Consider the following 22,362-nt stretch of genomic DNA (forward strand, 5'->3'; position numbering starts at 1 on the left):
TGGACATGTACTACCTCAACAAAAGGGGAGACGTAGGATCACTACCTCTGTGCAGAGAGGCGATGCAGCTCTGGTTCTGGGTGATACAAGAGGGAATCTCTCCATCGGCAGTTCACCTCGCCGGAGAGCAGAACACGGCGGCAGATGCTCTGAGCAGGCAGAGCACAGTCTCCCAGGAGTGGGAGTTAGCTCAGGAAGTCCTTCTGGAGATCTTCGCCCTATAGGGAACCCCTCAAGTGGATCTGTTCGCAACCTCGGTAAACCAAAGGTGCGATAAGTATTGCTCAAGGGAATTTCCTCCGAGAGGAGCTCTAGGAGACGCGTTCGTAGTGGATTGGGATTTTCCCCTGCTGTACGCGTTTCCTCCAGTCCCCGTGATTCCTCAATTAATCAGGAGGTTGAGAAAGTTCAGGAAAACCATGATCCTAATTGCCCTGGATTGGGCCAGGAGGACGTGGTACCCGGACCTTCTGGACATGTCCATATGCCCTCCAATATGTCTTCCACAAAGAGAGGATCTTCTCTCGCAAGAGGAAGGTTGGGTTCTCCATCCAGAGGTCAACACGCTCAACCTTCATGCATGGTTTCTGAGAGGTTGAGATACAAGGATTGGGACCTTCCAGATGACATAATGGAGATTTTGCTTTTGGCCAAGAGGCCAACAACAGAATCTTTGTACCGGTGTCGTTGGAATAAATTCAGTAACTGGTGCAAGGATAGAGATGTGGACCCTTTTCAATGTGGCACACCAATGGTGCTTTCTTTCCTGTTACATCTAGCCAATCTGGGGCTCCAGATCGGAACAATCCTAGGATACCTTGCTGCGCTGTCCATTTTTAAGCGCTCCTCGGAAGAGGTTTCGTACTTTAAAATACCATTAATAATACAGTTCTTAAAAGGACTTACAAATGTATATCCACCAATACCATTTCATGTTCCAACCTGGGATTTGAATTCAGTTCTCAAATTCCTAACATGCATACCATTTGAGCCTCTGCACTCATGTCCATTGAGGCTTTTAACGCTAAAAACTGTCCTTCTTGTGGCATTAACATCAGCCTGCAGGGTTAGTGAACTACAGGCTCTCTCATGTAAACCTCCATACACCACTTTTTATAAAGGCAAAGTGATTCTAAAAGTAAAACTATCTTTCTTACCGAAAGTAGTTTCCGACTTTCATTTGTCGCAGAATTTTTTTTACCAACATTCTATCCTCTTCCTTATTTGGGAAAAGAAGAGGAGAGGTTACATAGGCTGGATCCCAAGAGGGCTCTCAGTTTTTACATTGCAAGAATGTCTGGCATTCTTGAGCTTCTGGCAGTCTTCAGAGCGCTTCCAGTGTTCGAACCCCACCTGTTGAACCTGTCACTGCAGATCTTAACAGACAGCACGACAGCTATGTTTTACATAAACAAGCAGGTAGGGACTTTGTTGCCAAATCTGTCCAGGCTTGCCCAGAAAATTTGGATATGGGCACTCAGACGGAACATTTACCTGTCATCTCAACATGTTCCAGGGGATCTCAATTCACTAGCAGACGCTTTGAGCAGAGACCCCCTCTCAGAAAAACACGAAAGGTGTCTGCACAGAAAAGTAGTAGAAGACCCCTTCCCCACTATAGACCTATTTGCCACAAGCGAAAACAGACAATGCCCAGGATTCGCATCCAGGTTCCCCCAGCCAGACTCCAAGGGGAACGCCCTGTGGATGAACTGGTCAGGGATGTTTGCCTACGATTTTCCACCAACGCCTCTCATGAGGAAGGTGGTGAACAAGATGCACAGAGAAAGTTGCTCCCATGTGGGGAGACAACTGTGGTTCCCACACCTGCGCAGACTAGCAGTGTGCAAACCCATCAAACTCCCGTGCTGGCACAACCTACTATCCCAGCACCAAGGTCAAACAGTGCATCCTCAACCCAACTCAATGAACTTGGCAGCATGGCCCCTGAAGTCAGAGTTTGGACATCTCAAACTGCCACAGAGATGCATAGATATCCTAAAAGAATCAAGGAAACCAAACACGAGGCACTGTTACTTTGATAGATGGAAAAGATTTGTTATCTGGTCCCAGAATAAGCAAATCAACCCGATTGATTGTACTCCTTCCAATATTGTCACTTACATGCTCCACCTGCTAGACGCAGGGTTGGTATTAAATTCACTTAAGGTACACCTGGCGGCGCTGTCAGCCTACACCACCTCCCATAACAAGGTGTCGTGGTGGAAAGTACCAGTGGTTAAAGCCTTCATGGAATGGTTAAAGAGACTCCACCCTCCAATTTCAAACACACCACCAGGATGGGACCTTAATGTGGTGCTTGCTAAACTCTTGCCGCCCCCTTTTTGAACCCATGCATAAAGCCAGTCTCAAACACCTGACCTATAAAACTTCCTTCTTAGTAGCCATTACATCCATAAGAAGGGTCAGTGAAATTCAGGCTCTGTCAGTGCAGGATCCTTTCTTTACTGTTCATAAGGATAAACTGGTTCTACGAACTCACCCTAGGTTTGCACCTAAATTCATTTCTAAATTCCACGTTAACCAGTCCATTGAGCTACTGGCCGCCTTCCAAGAACCCAAAAGCTCTGCTGAGGTGAAACTACACACTAGATGTGCGAAGAGCGGTCCTCTACTATGTAGACAAGACCAGACCGCTAAGAAAGCCAGACCAACTGTTCATCTCCGTAGCTACATGCAGAGAGGGAAATTGCGTCTCTAAAGGTGCCATCTTGAAATGGATAGTGAAATGTATCCAGCTGTGTTACTCCTTTTCTGAAAAAACTCTGCCTTTTACGCCAAGATCCCACTCTACAAGAGGCACTGGGGCCACTCTGGCTTTCATTGAAAATGTACCCCTTGACACCATTTGCAAAGCAGCTACATGGAGCTCTATTCACACTTTTACTCAGCACTACTGTATTGACACTCATTCCAAGACAGATACTCAAGTGGGACAAGCAGTTCTAAGACATCTGTTCGCTCATGACCCTTCTCACATCCCACCTCCTTCTAACACTGCTCGCTAATCTATGCACAGCATGTGATCTAAGCAGATTCCACAACCCTCAGAAGGGATACATTACTCACCGTAATCATATTTCTGATGCTTGTATCTGCTTAGATTCTGATGCGCCCACCTTCCTCCCCTCTGAGAGAAGGCACATGGATGCTTGTAGTCTTATCGATCTGCTTGGATAAATCTGTACTCGCTCTACTCCTCATGCTACCTCATGTCAGAAAAAATACAATCTGAGGGTACACGCGTGTGGGATCATGGGTACAGTGGACGTCACACTAGGGATAGTATTACTGGCATGCCCTATGACGCCCATTTTCGAGTTTGGAAAAACAAACTGCAATACTCTGCAGCTTCCACTAGATGTCGGGCTATGCACAGCATGTGAATCTAAGCAGATACAAGCATCAGAAATACAATTACGGTGAGTAATGTATGATGTATATATATTTATTTATTTTATTTCTGATGGCCATTCTAGACAGACGCTTATAGCGGGGTTCCTTTCGGACATAAGCCACTGACTTTGTATAATTACAATAGTTTTTCATTCTGTCCTTTCTTCGACTGCCGTAATACTACACAGACGAAAGAGAAAGAATACTGCCGTCGGAGACCATCGCGACAGACTGTACGGCTTTGGAAGGCCGCCTCGGGCCTTAGCCCAGACAGTAGGGAGAGAGGGGGGAGGCCATTGTTAGGCCATTTAAGAATGCATATTCTCCCCTTCATACACTTTGTTCGCCCAGCTGCCATCTCCTTACCCCAGAATTATGAAAAACACTCCATTTAAGTTTTGCCCTAAGTGCAACCGTAATTTTCCCTGGGTGGACAAACATTTAGTTGCAACTTGTCTCCCGAGAGACCACATCGAAACGTCTTGTTGAGCATGCAGGCTCTTCAAGCCTAAGACGTTGAAGGACCGTTCCACTAAGCGCTGGGCCCACTACGCCAGGCAACTCGAGGCCATGGAGGTAGAAGGAGCCTTCAGCGATGGCAGCGACAACGCACTTTCGGACAGCGAGGGCACCGGAGTAGCTTCAGCTACCCAAGCTCAGGCCCCCGAGACTGTAGGACAGGCTGGCAGCAATGTTGTGGGGATTAGACCCAGCGACGGGAGCACTTCAAAAGCACACACCACAAAACACATAAGCCCCAGTCGACATTCGACAGATGAGTCGAATACTCGACAACGTTTGACGCCCCGTGAATGGTCCACCGAGTCCCGGTCTTCTGGGCAATCTCGTTCAAGATCCCCACACGACAGGGCTAAGACGACAAAAGACAGCAAGGGTGTCGCACGTAAAATACCTTCTGAAGGTCGTTGAAACCTCGGCCCCCACACTCGAAGTTCGACATTCTTCGTCTAGTAAAACGTCGGGCCCCAAAAGGTCAGTTACACACTCCTCTAGGCCCAAGGGTGGGGAAAAACACCATAAGAAATCCTCTAAGACCCCTCATAGGGACAAGAGTCCTAGTAGGGACAGGTCTTCACAAAAGGGAATTTTATCCAAGCCCATAGAGAAACCTAAAGACTCCAGTCCAAAGCTTATACCTCCTACTAATGAAGACATGGATATTCCTGACACTGTAATCCCAAATTCAAAGGAATGGTCTTCGCAGGATATCGACAGAGTTTTGTGAAGAATGACCTTTATGGTGAATTTCTTTGAAAAAATCCAGATTATCTTCAAAGCTTTCAGACCTCTCCTCCCACCTTAGCCCCTTCCGGCTCTCAACCCCAACCAAGAGGGCTCGTTCTGATATCCCAGCACAGGGCAGAATTATAGATCTATATGACCCTGAAATAGATCCAGAAGACCATGATGATCTTTCATTTGTGGAAACATCTGACCCTCAACTTATTGATGAGGACACAGACAAACTTTATTATGGGGACGATGAGGACCCAGACCAGGAAGCGAACATGTATTCCATAGATTCTCCTATTAATCAGGACCCTCCAGTGGTAGATTCCCCTGCAGACAATCAACCCATCCTCAACGAAGTCTTAACCAAAGCGGCAGAAAGTTTCAGCATTGACACACAGGAGATACAGGAGGACTGAGACTTCGCTGAACAATTGTTGGGAGACAAAAATACAGTAGGGCAGTTTATCCCACTGCTAAAATCTGTGCAATGTAGAATCCAATCTTCTTTGGAGGACCGAATCTCACACGGGCCGTTAACCTGCGTGCACCTTCAGACCCTCCATACATAAGAGGCCAGTTAAAACCAGACTCTTTGGTGGTTACCACCACACGAAAGAGAGCAGTCACACTCCTTGCTTCCTCCGAATAAGGAGACCAAGAAGATGTATCCAATGGGCAGAAAAGTAGCCTCTTCTGCAGCCTATGTTAGGCAGAATCCTGCGCAGTTCCCTTAGGGAACACTGAAAAAAGTTTAAGACTACAGGAGAAAGCAGTAAACCCAATTGGTAGCAGTCTGCACCACCCAGATTTACCTGGTAGCTGTGGCTGAGCAGTCATACTTCTCTCAAGAAGACTAGGGCAGTATACAGAGCATACAGAATAGGGCTAAAAACACAGTAGAGCAAACAAACACTGACCAGAGCTTTGTATAAAAAGTATATCATTATTTATTTATTTATTTAAAACACACTTTAGGCAATATACTAGCACTCTAAATCAAAAGCAAGTTAAAACACAGTTGGGTAAAGTATACGCACCTCCCTTGATAACTATCGGACAAGTCAGAGATAAAACCCCACGATTTGTTAATACAGATGTGAGCGCATAACCTGATGGCACTCCAATAGTTCAGTTAAAGGGAGAGAAAAAGACAGAGCATAGAAATAAAACAGGTCCCAACACTTTTTGGAGGTCTCAGCAAGAGAAGAAAAGGCAGTAGATACATAGAGCCAAAGTTGATAGGCCAGGCCCACTTTAAAGGGAGCAAAGCGAAATGTGCCCAGGATCACACGGTCTAAAATGCACTGAAAGTCTTTGCAGAATGTTCAGAAGAGGTTGGGGTGATTCAAGAAGGAAAAGTTAGGTCTGGGGCCAACCCAGTTGGCAAGCCAAGGATTTAAGGGTCACCTTGGGCAAACCGAAGAAAGGGAGACCAGGCAGGACACAGTACCTTAAACAGAGAGGCAGCTCCAGTGGTTCAGTTTGTTGTTTCGACCAGGGGAAGAGAGGATCTCGTCGAGGAGGAAACGTGGAGTCGTTGCACTGCACAGGGATGAAACCAGCCGCGGAGTTCGTCAATAAAAGGTGTTCCTTTTATTTGCGGTCAAAGTGGTGAAGCTTGGCTATCCGGCCGCCTTGGCAGGGGCGATTCGACCAAGAGAACTCTTTGGAAGGTGAAAAGGGCGAACTGGTTGGTCCCACCAGCTCAGAGGAAGACAACTCGTCCAACAGAAGATCTTCTCTTGTCGTCGGGAAAGTGGTGAGGTACTTGCAGCAGGGCTTCACCGGTGGTGTTGTTGCAGATGGCTCGGCTTCGTCCCTCTTTGGATTCTTAGGTCCTGTGGCTACTTCTGAAGTTCCAGTCCCAAAGGCCCTGCATTTATGTAGAAAACCCCCCATTCAACAGATTAGCTGTCACTCAAACATGCTAAGTGGTGAGCTGGGCGGCTCACCACTGGCCCAATCAGAACAGAGTGCGACTTGAGTTGCTAAGGCAACGCAGTCCAGGGTGCCAATTACCAGAAACTCGACAAGGGGGGGCTGGACAGTGCCCCCTTGAAAACAGACCCAGGGGCAATATAATTAACCCCTTCCAGTACTTCCACAATATGATGGTTCGCACTGTTCTCTTCACAATTTAGGACTAGTAAAGTCAATGGGGACTCTACATGCCCTTGGAGACAGAAGTCAGTCCCAGGGTATGAAGTCTATGTTTGGGGGTGACTATGACACCTCTGTGTTACTGTACTGAGGGTGCTGTGTAACACACACATAAAAAGTAGATGATACCCTATGGAGTAAAAGAAACCCCCAGTGCCCAAAATCACACAAATAGTCAGAGACATATCTCAAATCATGTCTAAGAGTGGGAGTAAAAGAGTCTCACTCTTAGTAGGAGAAAAAAAACAAACCCCAAAAATCTAGCAAAGCTGCTGGGGGACTCACTAGGTTTGGGAAATTAGCCTTAAAAGATAATTCTCCCTAACAGCCTACCAGACAAGAATTGCAAATAATGCTACACTTTTGGCAAGTTACAACTGCCATAAGTGGGAGCAGGTTTCCGTGTTACTCTCATCCGCACCCGAGTCACTTAAATCTCCATTAGCTCAGGTGGCAGCAGACGGAAGAGCTGTGTCTACTTGTCTCCTCAAGTCAAATTTTGACGCGGCTGACAATGCAGGGAGCATTATCGCAGAGGGCACTACTATAAAGAGGCACGCATGGCTTCGCCAATCAGGCTTCAGGCCAGAAACACAGGCCACCTTAATTAATATGCCAGTGGAACCTGATGTGCTCTTTGGCAAGGCGGTAGAAGACGCACTTAAGACAGCAAAGGATGAGTATGACACTAAATAGTCCTTCGGTCAGCTCACGAACAAGCACACGGGGCAAAGAGGTAATGGCAATTTTCACCGCTTTCAGGGCCAAAATTCTCAGAGGGGATCAGGATACAACCAAGGCCAAGGTTCCTATGGCAACAACCAAGGACAAACCTTTCAGGGCTATTCACGAGGACAACGTAGGGGTCGTGGTAATCTGGGCAGGGGCTCAGCTCGAGGTGGCACCCCACCTCAGAGCAAGTGACATTCCGCTCCAGGTACCCTCCCATGCATCTCTAGTAGGAGGATGCATTTCCAACTTCACCCACGCATGGGAGGGTATCACCTCAGACAGATGGGTGATGTCCACAGTAGCAGGGGGCTACTGTACTGCATAGAACTTCAACGTCCTCGTGATCACCCCTCTGTGAGACAAAAGATCCACTCAGAGGAACATCAGCGGATTCTTCTAGAAGAAATAACAGCACTTCTATTAAAGGACGATATATATATATATATAATTTCAATTAAAATAAGTTTATTCGGAAAGAAATTATCCATAAATAGACTTTACGGAGTAAAAAAAACAGGATCAATACAACATAGTTATATACATGACGCACTTCTCACTACCCCACCCTTTGCATCCCTTCTTCACACCACCAGATGCCGTAAACTGTTTTCCTGGCCCTTTCACCGCTGCGTTGTCCTCGGATACAACATACCAACTTTCTCAAACTTTTGACGCACGTCACTGCCCACTGCAGTGCAATCAAAATGTTTACCGTGCAACGAACAGGGAAATGGGACGCTGGAGCAGAGCCAGATATGACTCATTTTAGTGGCCACACTGTTACATACAAGATCCCCAGTCATGCACACAATGCCTTAGGGGCTTGGCACACAGACCAAAACACTATCCTCCGATACACCATGGCAGCGTTTCCCAAAAACATTGACGCACTGCACGCTTCCCTCCAGCCAACCACCGACCGCTTCCAAGGTTCGCTGACACACGGCGTACTGCAAGCCAATGACACTTCTATCCGCGGAGCGAACAGGAAATGGGTCAGCAAAGCGGACCTAGATATCACACATTTTTTGAGACGTACATTTCAGTTGTTTGCAACAAAAGTACTGGTCGGATTTCCACCAAACGCACAGAAGCACGCTTTCTGACCCAATACCCCCCGCTCCTGCCGCAAATTTGGTCAAAATCCATCCAGCCGTTCGGCCTGTAGCTGTGCGCAAAGTAATGTAGGGCACCCCCTTTATAACTTTGCTTCCCCACCCCCCTTGCACGAAACCTCACCAAAGTTGCTGAAAGAATTTAGAGCAGGCCATATATATTTTTTTTTTGTGCAAAGTTTGGTGAGGATTCCTCAAGGGGGAGCGAAGTTATAAGCCGACGAAAAAGTGGTCTTCCTATGGGTTTAGCAACTTGACCATAACTACACGGCTGCTACCGCGGGCCGTGTAATGTATATCTATATCTACCCTACAGCAAATATGGGTAGAACATGGAAAGATAATGGGCCTCATCTCAAGTTGTGCGGCGTTAATGCGATTACCGCCTCATTACCGTTCTGCCCAACTATGAATTGAGCGGAAAGTAGGAGATTCACCTCCAGCTCTGATCTCAGGGTAAATCGGCTGACTTTCTGCCCATTTTCAGCACAATTGATTTTGTTATTTAGTATGCGCCTATACGCAAGTGTTTCAAGGTGCAACAAGGCTAGGGAGGGGGAACAAAGGGGAGGACAAGACCACGATCTTGAGAAATGCAGGGAGTGGGGGGGGGGTACATGGAGAAGTGCAACCAGAGCCGCCGGTCACTGAGTTAATTGCAAGGAAGGTTGGGACTACAGGGGGCATTACCAGCCTAGTACTGCAAGGTTAGCAGGGCAGCATTGCAATTTGGGCCTGGCGGCAAGTGCAGGGGCACTGGTCAGAGTGGGGGCCTGGTGTCCCTAAGACTCGGAGGACACAGAGCAGCCAGTCAGCAGATGGAGCAGGAGCAAGGGAAGGTTAACAGGGGGGAGGGAGTGAGAAAGAAAAGGAGAACAAGGAGGTCTTGAGGAGCTTCCGGAATTTACGGAGATCTGTCTCAGGGGGGGAGATACTTGGGGCGACCATTCCAGAGTGATGCACCTGCAGAGGAGAGAGATCTACCGCCCATTCTCTGCTTGGAGAGCCGACTCACCCACCGAGACTTAGAAGTAGACCAGCGAAGGGCCCTAGGAAGAAGGTACTTAGGAAGAGAGAGTTGAAGGTAGTGAGGGCCACTGCCCCAGAAAGCATTGTGGACGATGCACAGGGTCTTAAACTTGATCCTTGCAGCCACCAGGAGCCAGTGGAGGGATTTCAGGGCCAGAGAGATGCAATCCCTGGGCTTGAGGACCAGGAGAAGTCTTGCGTTCCTGTTCTGGATTAGTTGAAGAGGGTGAAGAGTAGAGAGACAGATTGAGAAAGAGGTTGTTGCAGTAGTCCAGCCTAGAGAGAACCAGGGCTCTGGAGACAGTGTGGTCCTGGGGGGGAAAGGTGAAAAAAGGAGAATACCTTCAAGGAGTAACAACTGGAAATGGGCCTTCTTGGAGACAACCAACAGATTCAGTCTGGAGGGTTAGCTGGTAGACTGATATCCAAATAGATTGTGTACAGGTACAGTGAGCTAAAGTGTGGCTGTGGACTCTCCAGTGGGTACCTCCCCAAAGAACAGGTCATTTCGCTGTGGTGTTCTTGCAGAGGTGCACCCAGGACTATTTTTATTAGCTGGGAGATAGCCGGCTTCTCCGGGAGTTTGCCCACAGAAGAAGTGCTAGAGATCTGGCGATAGTTTGCCAGAATCGAGGGGTCGGCAGAAGGCTTTTTTTTTGTAGGGAGTGCACAAGGGAGTGCTTGAGAAGAGAGGGGAAAGATTGTGGCGAATTAGTGATTACATAAATCAGCCAAGGCCAGAGCGATAGAACCAATGTCCTTAATGGGTCTGGAGGAGCAGGGGGGGGTCACCTATTTGGATGAGACTCTTAGACCAGACTTGTCTAGAAACATCTTCAGGTGTTACAGGAGAGAGGGGGGAGAGAAAGAGAGCAGGGTGTTGGGGAGAATTCTCAGACATTTGCTAATTCCCTCCACCTTATAGACCCCCAGCAACTTTGCTGGATTTTGAGGACTTGATTTTTTTTAACCTGGAGAGTTTTTTCCCCACTCATGTATTTTAATGTGATTTTGAACTCGGTTTCTTTTGGTTGTTGAGTCTGACAAACTCCATAGGCATCATCTGGTTGCCAGACATTTGGTCGAAAAAAATTGGTCGACCAGACAAATGGTCGAACCAATTTGGTCGAAAACCAAATGGTCGAATTTTTTTTTATTTTTTATTTTAACCCTTTTTTTTGGGGGGGGGGGTCCCCCCCAACCCCCTTTTTTTCTCTCAACACCCCTTTTTTAACTAAACGAGAACCCGAAAAATAAATATATAAATAAAAAAAAATCGACCATTTGGTTTTCGACCAAATTGCGTCCACCAAATTGCAGTCGACCAGTTTTTTTTCGACGAGTTGACTGGACACCCATCATCTTTTACTTTGTGTCATACAGTACCTTAAGTGCAGTGGCACAGGGAAGTCTTTCAGATTTCCCAAAGGTTTAAATACCTTTTCTTAGATAAACTGTTTCCAAGAGCAGTAAAGTGAAATTGACTTTACTTACATTTGTAACTTTCTAGACCCAGCACACACACCTCTTACAATAGGGTGATGGAGGGGTTGCCTAGTATCCCCTTTGTCTAGCTTCTCGTGTAACATTTTTATGTTGCCCTTTTCTCACTGAATGGCTGGTGGAAGTGGTTTCGTTTTAACTACCGTGATGTGCATCTACCGCGGGCAGCGTTTGCAGCTGCAGGAAAGCACCCAAGGGTGCCATTTTTGTCAAAATGGCCCGGTCTTCTTTTTTCGCCATTTCATTTTTGTAAAGGTCCTTCTTGAGATTTACTCCGCGCCAAACCAGGTTTGGTCTGTTTGTTTGCTTTGCCTTTGGCGGAATTCACAAGTGAAGGCCGCCTCTGGCTCCAGGGTGTCTAGGTTGGGCACGAAGTGAGGGAGGTGTCCGTCCCTGTGCTTGTTCTCCTAGGAGACCCAAATGCACTCTGTAGTGATTGGCCGGCTGACTGTCCGGCAAGGACAGCCACCCTGCTGGGTGACTGACAGCTAGACTGGAATGAATGGGAGAGAACTGATTAAAAGGCAAGGCTTTTGGCTTGGAAGTCAGAGTCTACCACTGGATGAACTAACCGAAGAACAAATATAAGAGGGCGCCTGCTGCAACTACTGGACCATTGGTTTGCCCGGTGAAGCCCTGCTGCTGTGCTGAAACTCCAAATTCGTATCGACAGAGAAGCCCCTGCAAGGACGACTTCTACCCTTGAGTTGGTGGGACCAATTAACACCAAAGCAAGCCACCTGGACATCCTTCCCGGAGCTGGATGAATTTCCGCAGAGTTGCTGCTGGAAACCGATTAGCCAGAGAGAGGACCACCAGATTGTGTGCCTTGCTTTTAAGTTGGCCAAGAGCTCCAGGAAGATCCTCCGGACTCCCAGGTAGCAGGACTGACCGAGCCTGAGCCACCACAACAGAGTGCGGGACCCCAGAAGCAAGGAAAGTCCAACTCGACAGCCAGAAACCACAGTGTTGCTATTTGCAGTAGTCCTGAGGAGCTGAAACACTGAAGTGCCACCTGTTGTAAAGATTGCCGGTTGCGAGCGGTGACGGTCCCATTGCAGAGCAGGAGTCCCCAGTAGTCCTTCCTCTTGTCCCCACGTTTGAGGCTCGGGAACAGTGAGATCTGCAGAGCTGCACAGGAACAGAAGTCATCTGCTGCACGTTTTCTTCAATACAAAGGTACTGTAAAGTCTGAGAGAACTTACCTCTCATTGTAGAGTGGCTTGCATCTTCTACTACTCACAAGTGTAATCAGCTTGAGGCCCTAATGACCAAGCCGGCTTCATACCAGGCCGCAATGCTACCTTTGGTATTAGGAGAATGTTCAGCATCATCGAGGCTCTAGACCCCTCAAAACAGGTAATCTCGGTTCTTCTCAATGCCGAAAAAGCATTCGGTGGAATGGCCGTTTATGTTCATGCTGCTCACCAGGATGAGACTGGGTGCCCGTTTCATCAAGCTTGTCTCTCTCTTGTACACCAAGCCACAAGCTAATATTGTAGGCACAGCAAAATCAGCCTCAATAGAATTGCAACGAGGTACAAGACAGGGCTGCCCACTATCAGCATTAATCTTCGCCTTGGTAATGGAACCATTAGCCTCCAACCTTCGTGAACAACGTCCGCAGAGGGGACTCATTATAGGCCCACACAGGCTCATCGTTTCCCACTATGCCGATGACGTGGCACTATACATACACGACCCTGAAGACAACTTGAACCCGGTCATGAGGGAAGTCATCAAATTCGGTGCGGCCTCTGGATTAAAAATCAATCAATCAAAATCCATCGTTTTCCCTCTGACCCTTGCCACCAAGCAGTTTGCAGATGACTTCCAACTCACATGGAAAACTGCCAAGGTCCGGTACCTGGGGATTCAAATGTCTCTGAACCAGCAGGAGGTGTTTCGAGATAATTACGAGGAGGTGGTCAAGTCCCTGCAAGACAAGGTATCACGCTGGAAGACGCTTCCACTAACACTTTGGGGCAGGGCCTCCCTGGTCAAGATGGTGATCCTGCCTAAACTACTGTACCTTTTCAACAATATTCCTCTGCTGCTACCGCAATCATTTTTGAAAAGACTGAAAAGCTTGGTCCTTGAGCTAGTTTGGGCGGGCAAGCCAGCCAGAGTGGCGCACGCAACATTGACACTCCCGGTGGCCGGCGGGGGGCTAGCCCTTCCAGACCTGGAAAAATACTTTTGGGCGGCTCAGGCACAGTACCTAAGCCATTAGTATGCCACTCAAGTAATCCGACCTCATGTACAAGCGGAACGAGCCTTGGCAACGACCAATTTTTTGACAGCCGTAGTCTTTAGCCAGATTCCCGTCCCCAGCCCCACGATGAATGTGATGCTCACGACGTACAAAGTCTGGAAGAGACTGGCCCAAAGGCTCGGGGTACAAACACGGTACTCCCCTCTTTTGCCCGTCAAGTTCATTCCTGGAATCCCACTGACTTCAGAGAAAGTATTTCACCAATGGGTCGATAAACTACACATACAAACCCTAGGGGACCTTTTCACAGAGGATTGCTTCCTAACCCCAGATCAAGCAAAAATGAAAGGGGGGCAGTACTGCACTAGACGTTTTCCTCTACTTCAGGACTCGTTACACCCTGCAGACCCTTCTGCCAGATTTCCCGTGTCAACCACCAACCTGGCAACTGCTGCACGACGTCATTCAGGCACAGGGAGAAGGTAGGCTGGTGTCGCAAATTTACAAATCCATAATCTCCAGTACCACCCCCGCCATCACTTGTGCAAAAGACAGATGGGAAAGATCACTGCACATAGCCATTTCAGAAGAGGATTGGAGCTACATCCTGACACAGATTCAAAAAATCGCCCTCAATTCATGTCTTAAACTTATTCACTTCAACTTCCTCCATCAAACCTATTACACGCCAGAAAAAACCAACAAACATCACCCCGACGCTCAGGCAAGAGATGTGGAACCCTCTCAGCAAACTTTGTCCATTTAGCTTGGGAGTGCCCCGAACTAGCCCCTTTCTGGAATCAAGTGCTGGAGACGACAGCAGCAATCGTGGGAGAAGCAATACACCCGAGACAAACAGCTGCTTTACTGGGCATGACAAGGCTACTCTCCGCTCCAACAAGGAAATTGGCTGGGGTTCTGTTGACACTAGCTCGTAGGAGAGTGGCTATGGCCTGGGGCCGGGGTCCCCCACCAACATTCGCCGCCTGGCGAAAGGACATACTCTACTACCAGGATGTAGAAACTGACTTCATTAAACTTCTACCCTTACACGCTCGCCCGCCAGACATATGGGGCCCTCTGATAATGTTCTTGATGAGTGAAGCAGAAGTCCCCTCAAGAGGCACCTCAGAGACCGGGGGTACACCTTGACGAAGGCATAGACCAGGCACCACCAATTCCCCAAGACGAGAGTCAGGTGGGGGGGCGATACTTACCATTGGAGACACAGTTCTAAGGATAAGGGGGGAGGGGTGTGGGGGGGGGTCGGGGGTGTGGGGTCTGGGCTATGGCGCAAAGTTAAGTCCACCCTAATGTGGTTGTGAAGTTGTACTGTGTGGTAAATACCAAAAATAAAGTTTTTAATTTAAAAAAAAAAATGATGCGAAACGATAGCAGCCACCAGCCCTGTCCATGACACATCTGCACATATCACAAAAAGTCCATCGGGAGTTTCTAGGGCCTTTGAAAAACTACTACAGCCCCAAGTACACTATACTGGAAGGTACATTGTGTACTTGTTACATGTTGCACAAAAGTTGCAACATGGGAAAAGGACTGAGGGAAACAAAGTCTCCCAGTACTGACTGTCTTAAGGGCATGTCAGTTTCCCCATTAAAAGTGAGCTAAAGCCCAGAGGAGTGCAGTTGAAGGCTGTGCTTCTCTGGCAAAGTCAGTCTATGGTAAACAGCAGCAAAATGTGTGGGGGTGTACACATGGAGGGAAAATTACATACAATTATGAAATCTTTCTTAACAGGTGGTTCCCATCGGATACCGCCCAAAGCAAATAGCGTTACTGCATCTTGGTCTGGTGCCATTAACCCTGGATCACAAGTTGCAGTGGGGCGGGAAGTCCCTATTCATTATGGGTCCATTGGAACCGGTGGGGCATTTTCGGTGCATCTGACAAACTGACCCGCCGCCTGCTCCAAAGGCAATACAGAGACTCCATCTTCTCTAACCAAAAGGGTCCATATTCAAGCCCACATCTCTGCGGCCTCCAACACAGCCCAACCTTTCTAAATTGGCAAGGAACTGGCCAATCCTAATGCAGTTTCTACCTCTTCTACACCTGCCCAGTCCCTCTGCACAGCTCTAGCTACTCATTTCACCACTAAAACCCAGGACATCCTGTCCGTAAATATCCTCTTCTCTCTCCACCTCTCGAAGGCCCCCTTTGGCCACCTCCCTCCCCCTCTGTTGGGCAAGTTTATATGCAGTACCCTTTGGGTGCACTACAACAACTCTGACTACAGGTATAGGAAACCCATCCTTTGATATAAGCTTGCACTACACCGTTCTGGTAGTGTGTTGAGCAGCCAGTCTTATCTCAAGAAGGGTCAATGTGAGCTGTAGGAGAGTTACACAGAGATTCACAGTGACAAGTACTCAAATAAACTTACAACCAAGTTTTCTTGCATAAACTATTATTAATTTATCAGTCAAATAGAATAAGCCTTCTTCAGAAGGTAGCAATATAAAAAGTAACACACAAATACAGTTTAATACTGTGCACTCTTAGTTTCTAAATCAGTAAAGACCGTTTTGGGATGGCCACAGACACAAACTACACCCTCAGGGGACTTCAATAGCTAGGGTGCTGGGGACATTAATATCTCACTGTTTGCATTTAGAATACTGTTAGAAGTTGGTAAAAGGGAAAGGTTATTAGAACAACAAGAGACCACAAATATTCTTAAGCAGGCAAATAATTTTGGATCCCCTAAGCAGAGTCATTAATTATAACAGGCTAATCCAAAGTCAAGTGGGCAAAAGTCTTATACAGGATGAAGCACTTCTGGTAGGTAAATAGAAAAGTCTTTGCACAAGGTTTTAGAAGTCTTTGAAGAAAAGAACACTCAAATGAAGATCGAACGCTTTACATATTTCCTTTATTTGGAGGCGAGCTTTAGAAAGAGGTTGTGGAGTGGCCTTTGAACTGTCTCTTATAGGATCGAATACCGTGTTCATGTCTCCTCCCCAGATTATGGTTGCTGGGTCGTGAGTGGAAAGCTGGGTTAGCACCCACCAAAATTGTCGGGGCCGTCCACGTTTGGCGCATAGGAGTTGATCAAAGTCATTTTCTGGCCTGCGATGATGCCGCACACTAGGATCGCTCTCCCCTCGGTGTCCTTCACTGTGCGGAGTAGACGGAAGCTAATCCTCCTGTGTATGAGGATGGCGACTCCGCTAGAGTAGGTAGAGTAGGATGAGAAGTATCTATGGCATCCCCAACTCTTGGCCCACTGGTGATCTTTCCCTGGGAGTAGGTGAGTCTCTTGGATCATGGCCACGTCCACTTCGTGGCACCTGAGGTATTGGAGGATTTTTCTGGTTTTGGCTGGACTGTTGCCTCCTCTTATATTCCACGTCAAGACATTGAATGGGGGAGTTAGTCTCTATGTTGGACCACTTTTCTTTTACAATGGACAGCGATGGTGTGGTTATGCTTGGCCCAGTGCCAGGGTCAAAGCGCATAGGTAGGGTGCTTGGCTGAGGTGACGGTGGGCAGGGAACAGGGGGACAGCAGGACGGTCGGGATCTGGCGGCGCTGAACTTTCCTGATGCATTCTGAGGGTACAGTCCTCGGACAACCCCCAACAGGCCTGTGACGCTACTCTCCATAGGGCAGGCAACTCCCAACTAGCCCACCGAGAGGTCCCTCGTTAACCAACAAAAAACAAAGACGGACCATGGAGTTACCATGCCGAAGGGCGAACCTCCACCCCGAAGAAGAAAAAAAAGAAGAAACTCAACTTATGAACTTAACAGTAGCTGTGCTAGGGGCACTTGGGGCCTCCCAAGTGTCACAGCCCTGTCTTATACTCAATGTGGATGTTCCGGCTTGCTCTGTGAAGTGGGTAAGCTTCTGACTAGCCGCTCAGCTTTACTGTTTATGGTGGATTCCTGCGGTTTCTGTCCCTTTGAGGTCTTGGGCGGGCCTAGTTCTGTTCTGGGCATCCCAATTGGTCCAAGAAAATGTTTGCTTCATCCGGGGTTTGAAAGAATCAGACTTTCCCTTCGTGTGGTACTCTTAAAACACGCCAGATAGAGCATTGAGTAGGTCAGTTGACTATTTCTGAGTCTCTGCTTGACGCTGGCGAATGTTTTCCGCTGTGACAGCACTGTTGGAGAGAAATCGGGGAAGAAGTGTATTTTGTCCCCCTCGTGGAATAGTTCACCTTTCCCTCTGGCCATCCGAAGAATGGCGTCCCGATCTCTATAGTTCAGTAGCCTCGCTATTATTGGCCTGGGTGGCGAGCCTGGAGCAGGTCTAGACGAGGGGACCCTATGAGCCCTCTCTATTATGAAAAGGTGGGACAGTGCGTCGCGGCCAAATAGGATGATGCAAAGGGACTCTACGAAGTCCTCCATTTTCTCCTGCGTTTAGTGCTCTCTCACTCCCACTAGCCGTAGATTATTCCTTCTTGAACGGCCTTCTAAATCCTCGCCCTTGGCAATGGTTGTTTTCATTTGAGATTCCAGTTGTGAGACTTTGTTGGTTAACGTTGTTGAACTGTCATCAAGATTAGACACTCTCTGCTCCACGTCGTTCATGCGTTCGGCGTGGGAGTCCATACGGTGTTGCAGGAGGTCGACTTTAGATGCTAGACCATCCATTTTATTGTTCAGGCTGCCAATGCCAGCTTTCAAGTCTAGGAGGATTTCTTTGATTTCAGAAGGGTTATCGAAGGCTTCTTCCTGGTAAGGACAGACAGACAACGAAGCCTGGTCCTCCTGGTGGAGGGGTGCTTTAGGGGTCGAGCCACTTTCAAAGTTCAACTTTCTCTGGGATTTATCATTTTTCCCCATCGTGACTGCGGGAATGGGTACGTCTATTGCGGGCTGCAGATGGGCTGGATACGCTCCGGGCACTCCAGGGACCTTCCTCTGGGCTGGACTGGTCGCTGCACGGTGTGGTTGATGTACTTGCGGTTATGTAGGAAGGGGGGCAGTCGCAATCGTGAGGTGTGGACTCTTTATTAATATCAGCCCTTGAAGTGTGTTTCAGAGCGTGACTGGCGTGGGTAAAGGGCTGCTGCCTTCTCAGTCCTTTAGGGATGAGGGGGTGTCTTCAGCGGGAAGTTTTTGGCAGATGTCGAGGCTGCTTAGTGTTGTTGTCCGCTGGCGGCTATTTGTGAAGGAGAAGGGTTTAGGGCCTTCGGTTAATAATTGTGTGCAGTGGTGTAGGGTCATGTGGTCATAAAGGGAGGGGGATTTCCCTTCAAGATGTGGCTGGCTTCCCCAAATTTAAGGATGATGCTGTCCACAGTAGTGAGGGGAGTTAGAGCGCTCTGTGCGCGTGGCTGCCGCTATGTTCCAGGCTCAGCGGGGGGTAGTTCGTATTGAGCTGTCTGGGAGCTCTGTGCCGCCTGTGTGCTGGTGGGCCTTCACTGCAGCGGAGTCCACTGCTGGTATATGCACGCGTGGGGGGCAGGGGAGTGGCCGATGCAGGGCCGGCTCCGTTCGGGGAACAGCGTGGCCTCCCTCCCTCTCCTTACCTCCGCGCCTGGTGAACTTCTAGTTCTCCTCCTCGAGGCAGGGGCTGCTCTGGGCACTCTCGAGTCCTGTGCGGTTGCCGTGCTGTTGTTTCCCTCTCTCGTTCGCTGCCTCCGAGCGGGGGGGGTGAGTCTGAGTCCCCCGCCGGACTGCTGACGTTCGGTGGATGCCTCTCGCTCTATGGCCCACAACCGGGACGCTGGATCCCGGAGCAGGCACGGTGGACGTGGGCTGAGGCGGGGGTGGGGGGGAGAGACAGCTCGTCCTTCAGCGAGCTGTCCCCGCTGATGATGGTGTTGTCCGCCGGGATGCCATGCGGCTGCTGCCACTTCTCTGTCGCCGGCTCCAAACGGGGGGAGGGGGGTCTGGGTCCTCCGCTGGTTCGCTGATGGTCGGCAGACGCCTTCCGCACCACAGCCGATTCCCCGCCGACACACAGGGCAACTGCTCCGAGTCATGGCACAAGGGGAGTTCAGGATTCCTCTGGGGAAGTGGCCGGTCTTGGGAGCGTTGGCGCCCCACAGGCCTGCTACGCGGCGCTTGGTGTCAGGGCCGTGTGGGCCGATTTTTGGCAGGGGAGAGCCGATTTTTCTCCAGCTTTTGTGGGATTGTAGCAGGGGAGACCAGGAATCAGAAGTATGGTTCACAGTCACTGGGAACCGCAGGATTTCGCAGGATTGATGCGGGGCTGCGTGGGAGCTTAGACCAAAGCGGCCATCTTGGATGGCCGTCTAGCGCCCTCTTTGTTTCGCATCATTTTTAACCCTTTCCTGCCATGTTAACCGCGTTAAACGCGTTTGGGACAAATTGGTGGCCTGGCTTGTCCTGTCCTTTGGCCATCTTGACCCTTCGCCTTCCCCAGGTTGAGTCGACCGGGGTCCGTCCTTATTTGGTCAGGTATTTTCCTGCAGGAAAGACGGCTTTCGTGAGCTTCTGCATGCCTTCTGTGTGTGCCTCCAGGATGTGGGCTGCTGAGTCCAATACACAGCCTGGGTGCCAGAGAGTCTGGAGTGCCTTGAATGACTGGGGCCACCGTGGTCCGTGATTGGTCCACATATGGAGTGTGTGTTTGTGAGCAGATCTCCCATTGAGTCTTCTTCGTTTTGGCGCGAAGGAAACTTTGGATAAGAGGAGGCCAAAAACACCCATACCATGTCGATCTCTGGAGTTCTCACTGAACGAAGGGTAGGATCCAAGTATACTGAAACTTGGAAGCTGAGTCGAGGAACCGCTGGTGACCCGCTGGAAGGTTTGGCACCCTAAGTCCACTGTCGTCCCGTGGGACCCCTCTGCATCTGGTCGTCCTAGAAGATCTGTGAAGACGGTTCGGCCCACTGGAATAGTGGAACCAACTATTCTCGACACCTTCACCAAAATCTGCAAATAAGCTTTCTCAGAGGTGTCCCTGGGCCAACCAGTGGACTGACCAGCTTACCCAGTTGCTTTGCTCTGTCACCGCCGCCATTTCGAGGAGACCCTCAAAACTTGGTATACTGTTAGCTCTGTCTCCACCGCACCCTCACACCTAATTCCGTACACTTGGCGTTCCCAGGTCTGAAGTGAGACGAGTGCGCCAGGACCGGAGCATACACAGTTACCGTGTTGCCCTGCCCTGGCAACGACCCTTGCAAGTGCGCTGCATTTGTGACCCTCTCGCCCCTGAAGCCACTGTGCCGTTTGGGAATACTCACTGTACCTCAGTAACTGAAAGACGCAGAGACGTCCTTGTCCCGTTCGAACCTACAAGCAAAGTGGACTGAACTGGCGAAGTTTGGGTCCGAGCGCCTGGGACCGGTGAGTACTTCTAACACTAATCGGTGACCCCTAGCGCCAGGGCCCCTTTTTACACACGAGTGGCCCCTGAGGGTCCCTCTCCTTTCCACTGCTAGTGGGAGCTAGCAACTCCATTCTGCTCTCTGGAACAGCCTCTGCCTTCAAGTGGAGGTCCTCCTTGAATAATGGGAACTTGTTCTTCATCGCCTTATCCACCTTCCTGAGCTGCTAGAGACCTCTGAAGAGACCCTGTTTTGCCCATTGAAACAACTGCGTGCACTTGCATTGCATGTACTTTTGAGCACAAGGCTCCTCTCTTCTTAGGGCTTGGACTGCCTCTTAGGTGTGTTTCTGATTTCGAAGAGGCCTAAAGACTACCTGCGCTGCCCGTTTCCTTCCCATCTAGGTTGTCGACATATTTTGTGCATTTTAACCTTTAGACCCTACTGGTCCTGTATGTATATTGTATTGATTGTGTTGTGTTGGTTTACTTAGTATTGCTGTGATTCTTTTGCTATGGTCTGAGTTACAAAGGCCTTGTGATAAATGTGTTTATATTTTTGATATATACACCTGTCTGGGAGTAATTTGTAAGTGTCCTAGCTCTGTGTGCTCATTGAGGTCTTTCAGTCACCCTCATCCCTCCTGAGACTTAGTCTTGACCGACTGCCAAAGCTACCTTGATTTGTTTGGATTGTCCCGAGAGTACCCTGTTCCAAGAAACTAGGCTGGCCTTGTAAACATCTGCCCACCAGGTCAGAGTTTTGTAATCCATCTCCATACTGCCCACTGTGTTTTCATAACAGTATTTACAAATATGAATACATATATATTGCTACAAAGTCATTCTGAAAAGCCAGTTCTGATTGGTATATTCCGAACACTACACAGATAACAGGAGAGCTGTAAATGAGGTAGCAGTGTGGCTACATTTGTTCAGGGACTGTCCCTTCAAAGACCTACAAGCTGATTCTGGTAGAAAAAAACTGAAGTCAAACCATTTTACGAATAGAACACCTTAAGGATCATCCTCATCCACAGACATGTTTTAAAAAAATCGAAAATGTTTAGTTTGTGTGTGGGATTGGGCTGATAATTGAAAGTAAAGCATTTTAATCAGAGCAAGTAATCGTTTATGTAAGTCTGTACTGGAGGGGGGTCCACAGCATGGCTGAAAAGGTGATGTCTTTCAATGTATGTAATCCTCCTGTCTTTATTTTCCTTATATCCTTTCTGCCTAAATTCAAGTCCTGCCTTGTTCAAGAAGAAAGAGATAAACTGAGGTTTCTGTGTTATGATCTAGAAGAAAGGGTAAATTGCCCGTGCTTTGTGAATTAAATTGTTTTCTTTAACAGTGCCAGATCTTAGGTCTGTCTAACACAGTAAAGCATTGCTTCATTCTTTTGGAATTGCAGTACATTTAAACTACTAATAATTAACAATTTTTTTTTCTGGATGACTTTGCCATGAACGTAGAGCACGGAAATGTATTTTATAATTTTCTTACTCCGTCTGCATAACGAACTTGTGAAAATGAGAATCTGTTGCTGTTTACCTGTTAAGATCATTGTATTACATCTAATTTCCAACATCACCTATTTGCTGCTTGTGGGCTACAACACAGCAATGTATTTTGTACTTGGTATTTGTCATGAAGTTGTGA

The 22,362-nt window shown here is 48.4% G+C and overlaps 1 protein-coding gene across 3 annotated transcripts in view; it reads left to right on the forward strand.

Annotated features, from left to right (window-relative positions):
• Positions 1-22,362, forward strand: part of HOOK3 (hook microtubule tethering protein 3) — a 1,904,471-nt gene that overhangs the window by 520,509 nt on the left and 1,361,600 nt on the right. For 2 of the 3 annotated variants that reach the window (XM_069626409.1, XM_069626411.1), the window contains one exon: positions 21,948-22,010. The exons of the other annotated variant lie outside the window; for it this stretch is intronic. In XM_069626409.1, coding sequence (XP_069482510.1) covers positions 21,948-22,010 — 63 coding nt within the window. The remainder of the gene's footprint in view (positions 1-21,947; positions 22,011-22,362) is intronic. 3 annotated transcript variants of the gene reach the window in all.

This window comes from Ambystoma mexicanum, chromosome 6p (assembly GCF_040938575.1).
Source record: "Ambystoma mexicanum isolate Mex_15411 chromosome 6p, UKY_AmexF1_1, whole genome shotgun sequence".
In the NCBI taxonomy this organism is placed as follows: Eukaryota; Metazoa; Chordata; class Amphibia; order Caudata; family Ambystomatidae; genus Ambystoma; species Ambystoma mexicanum.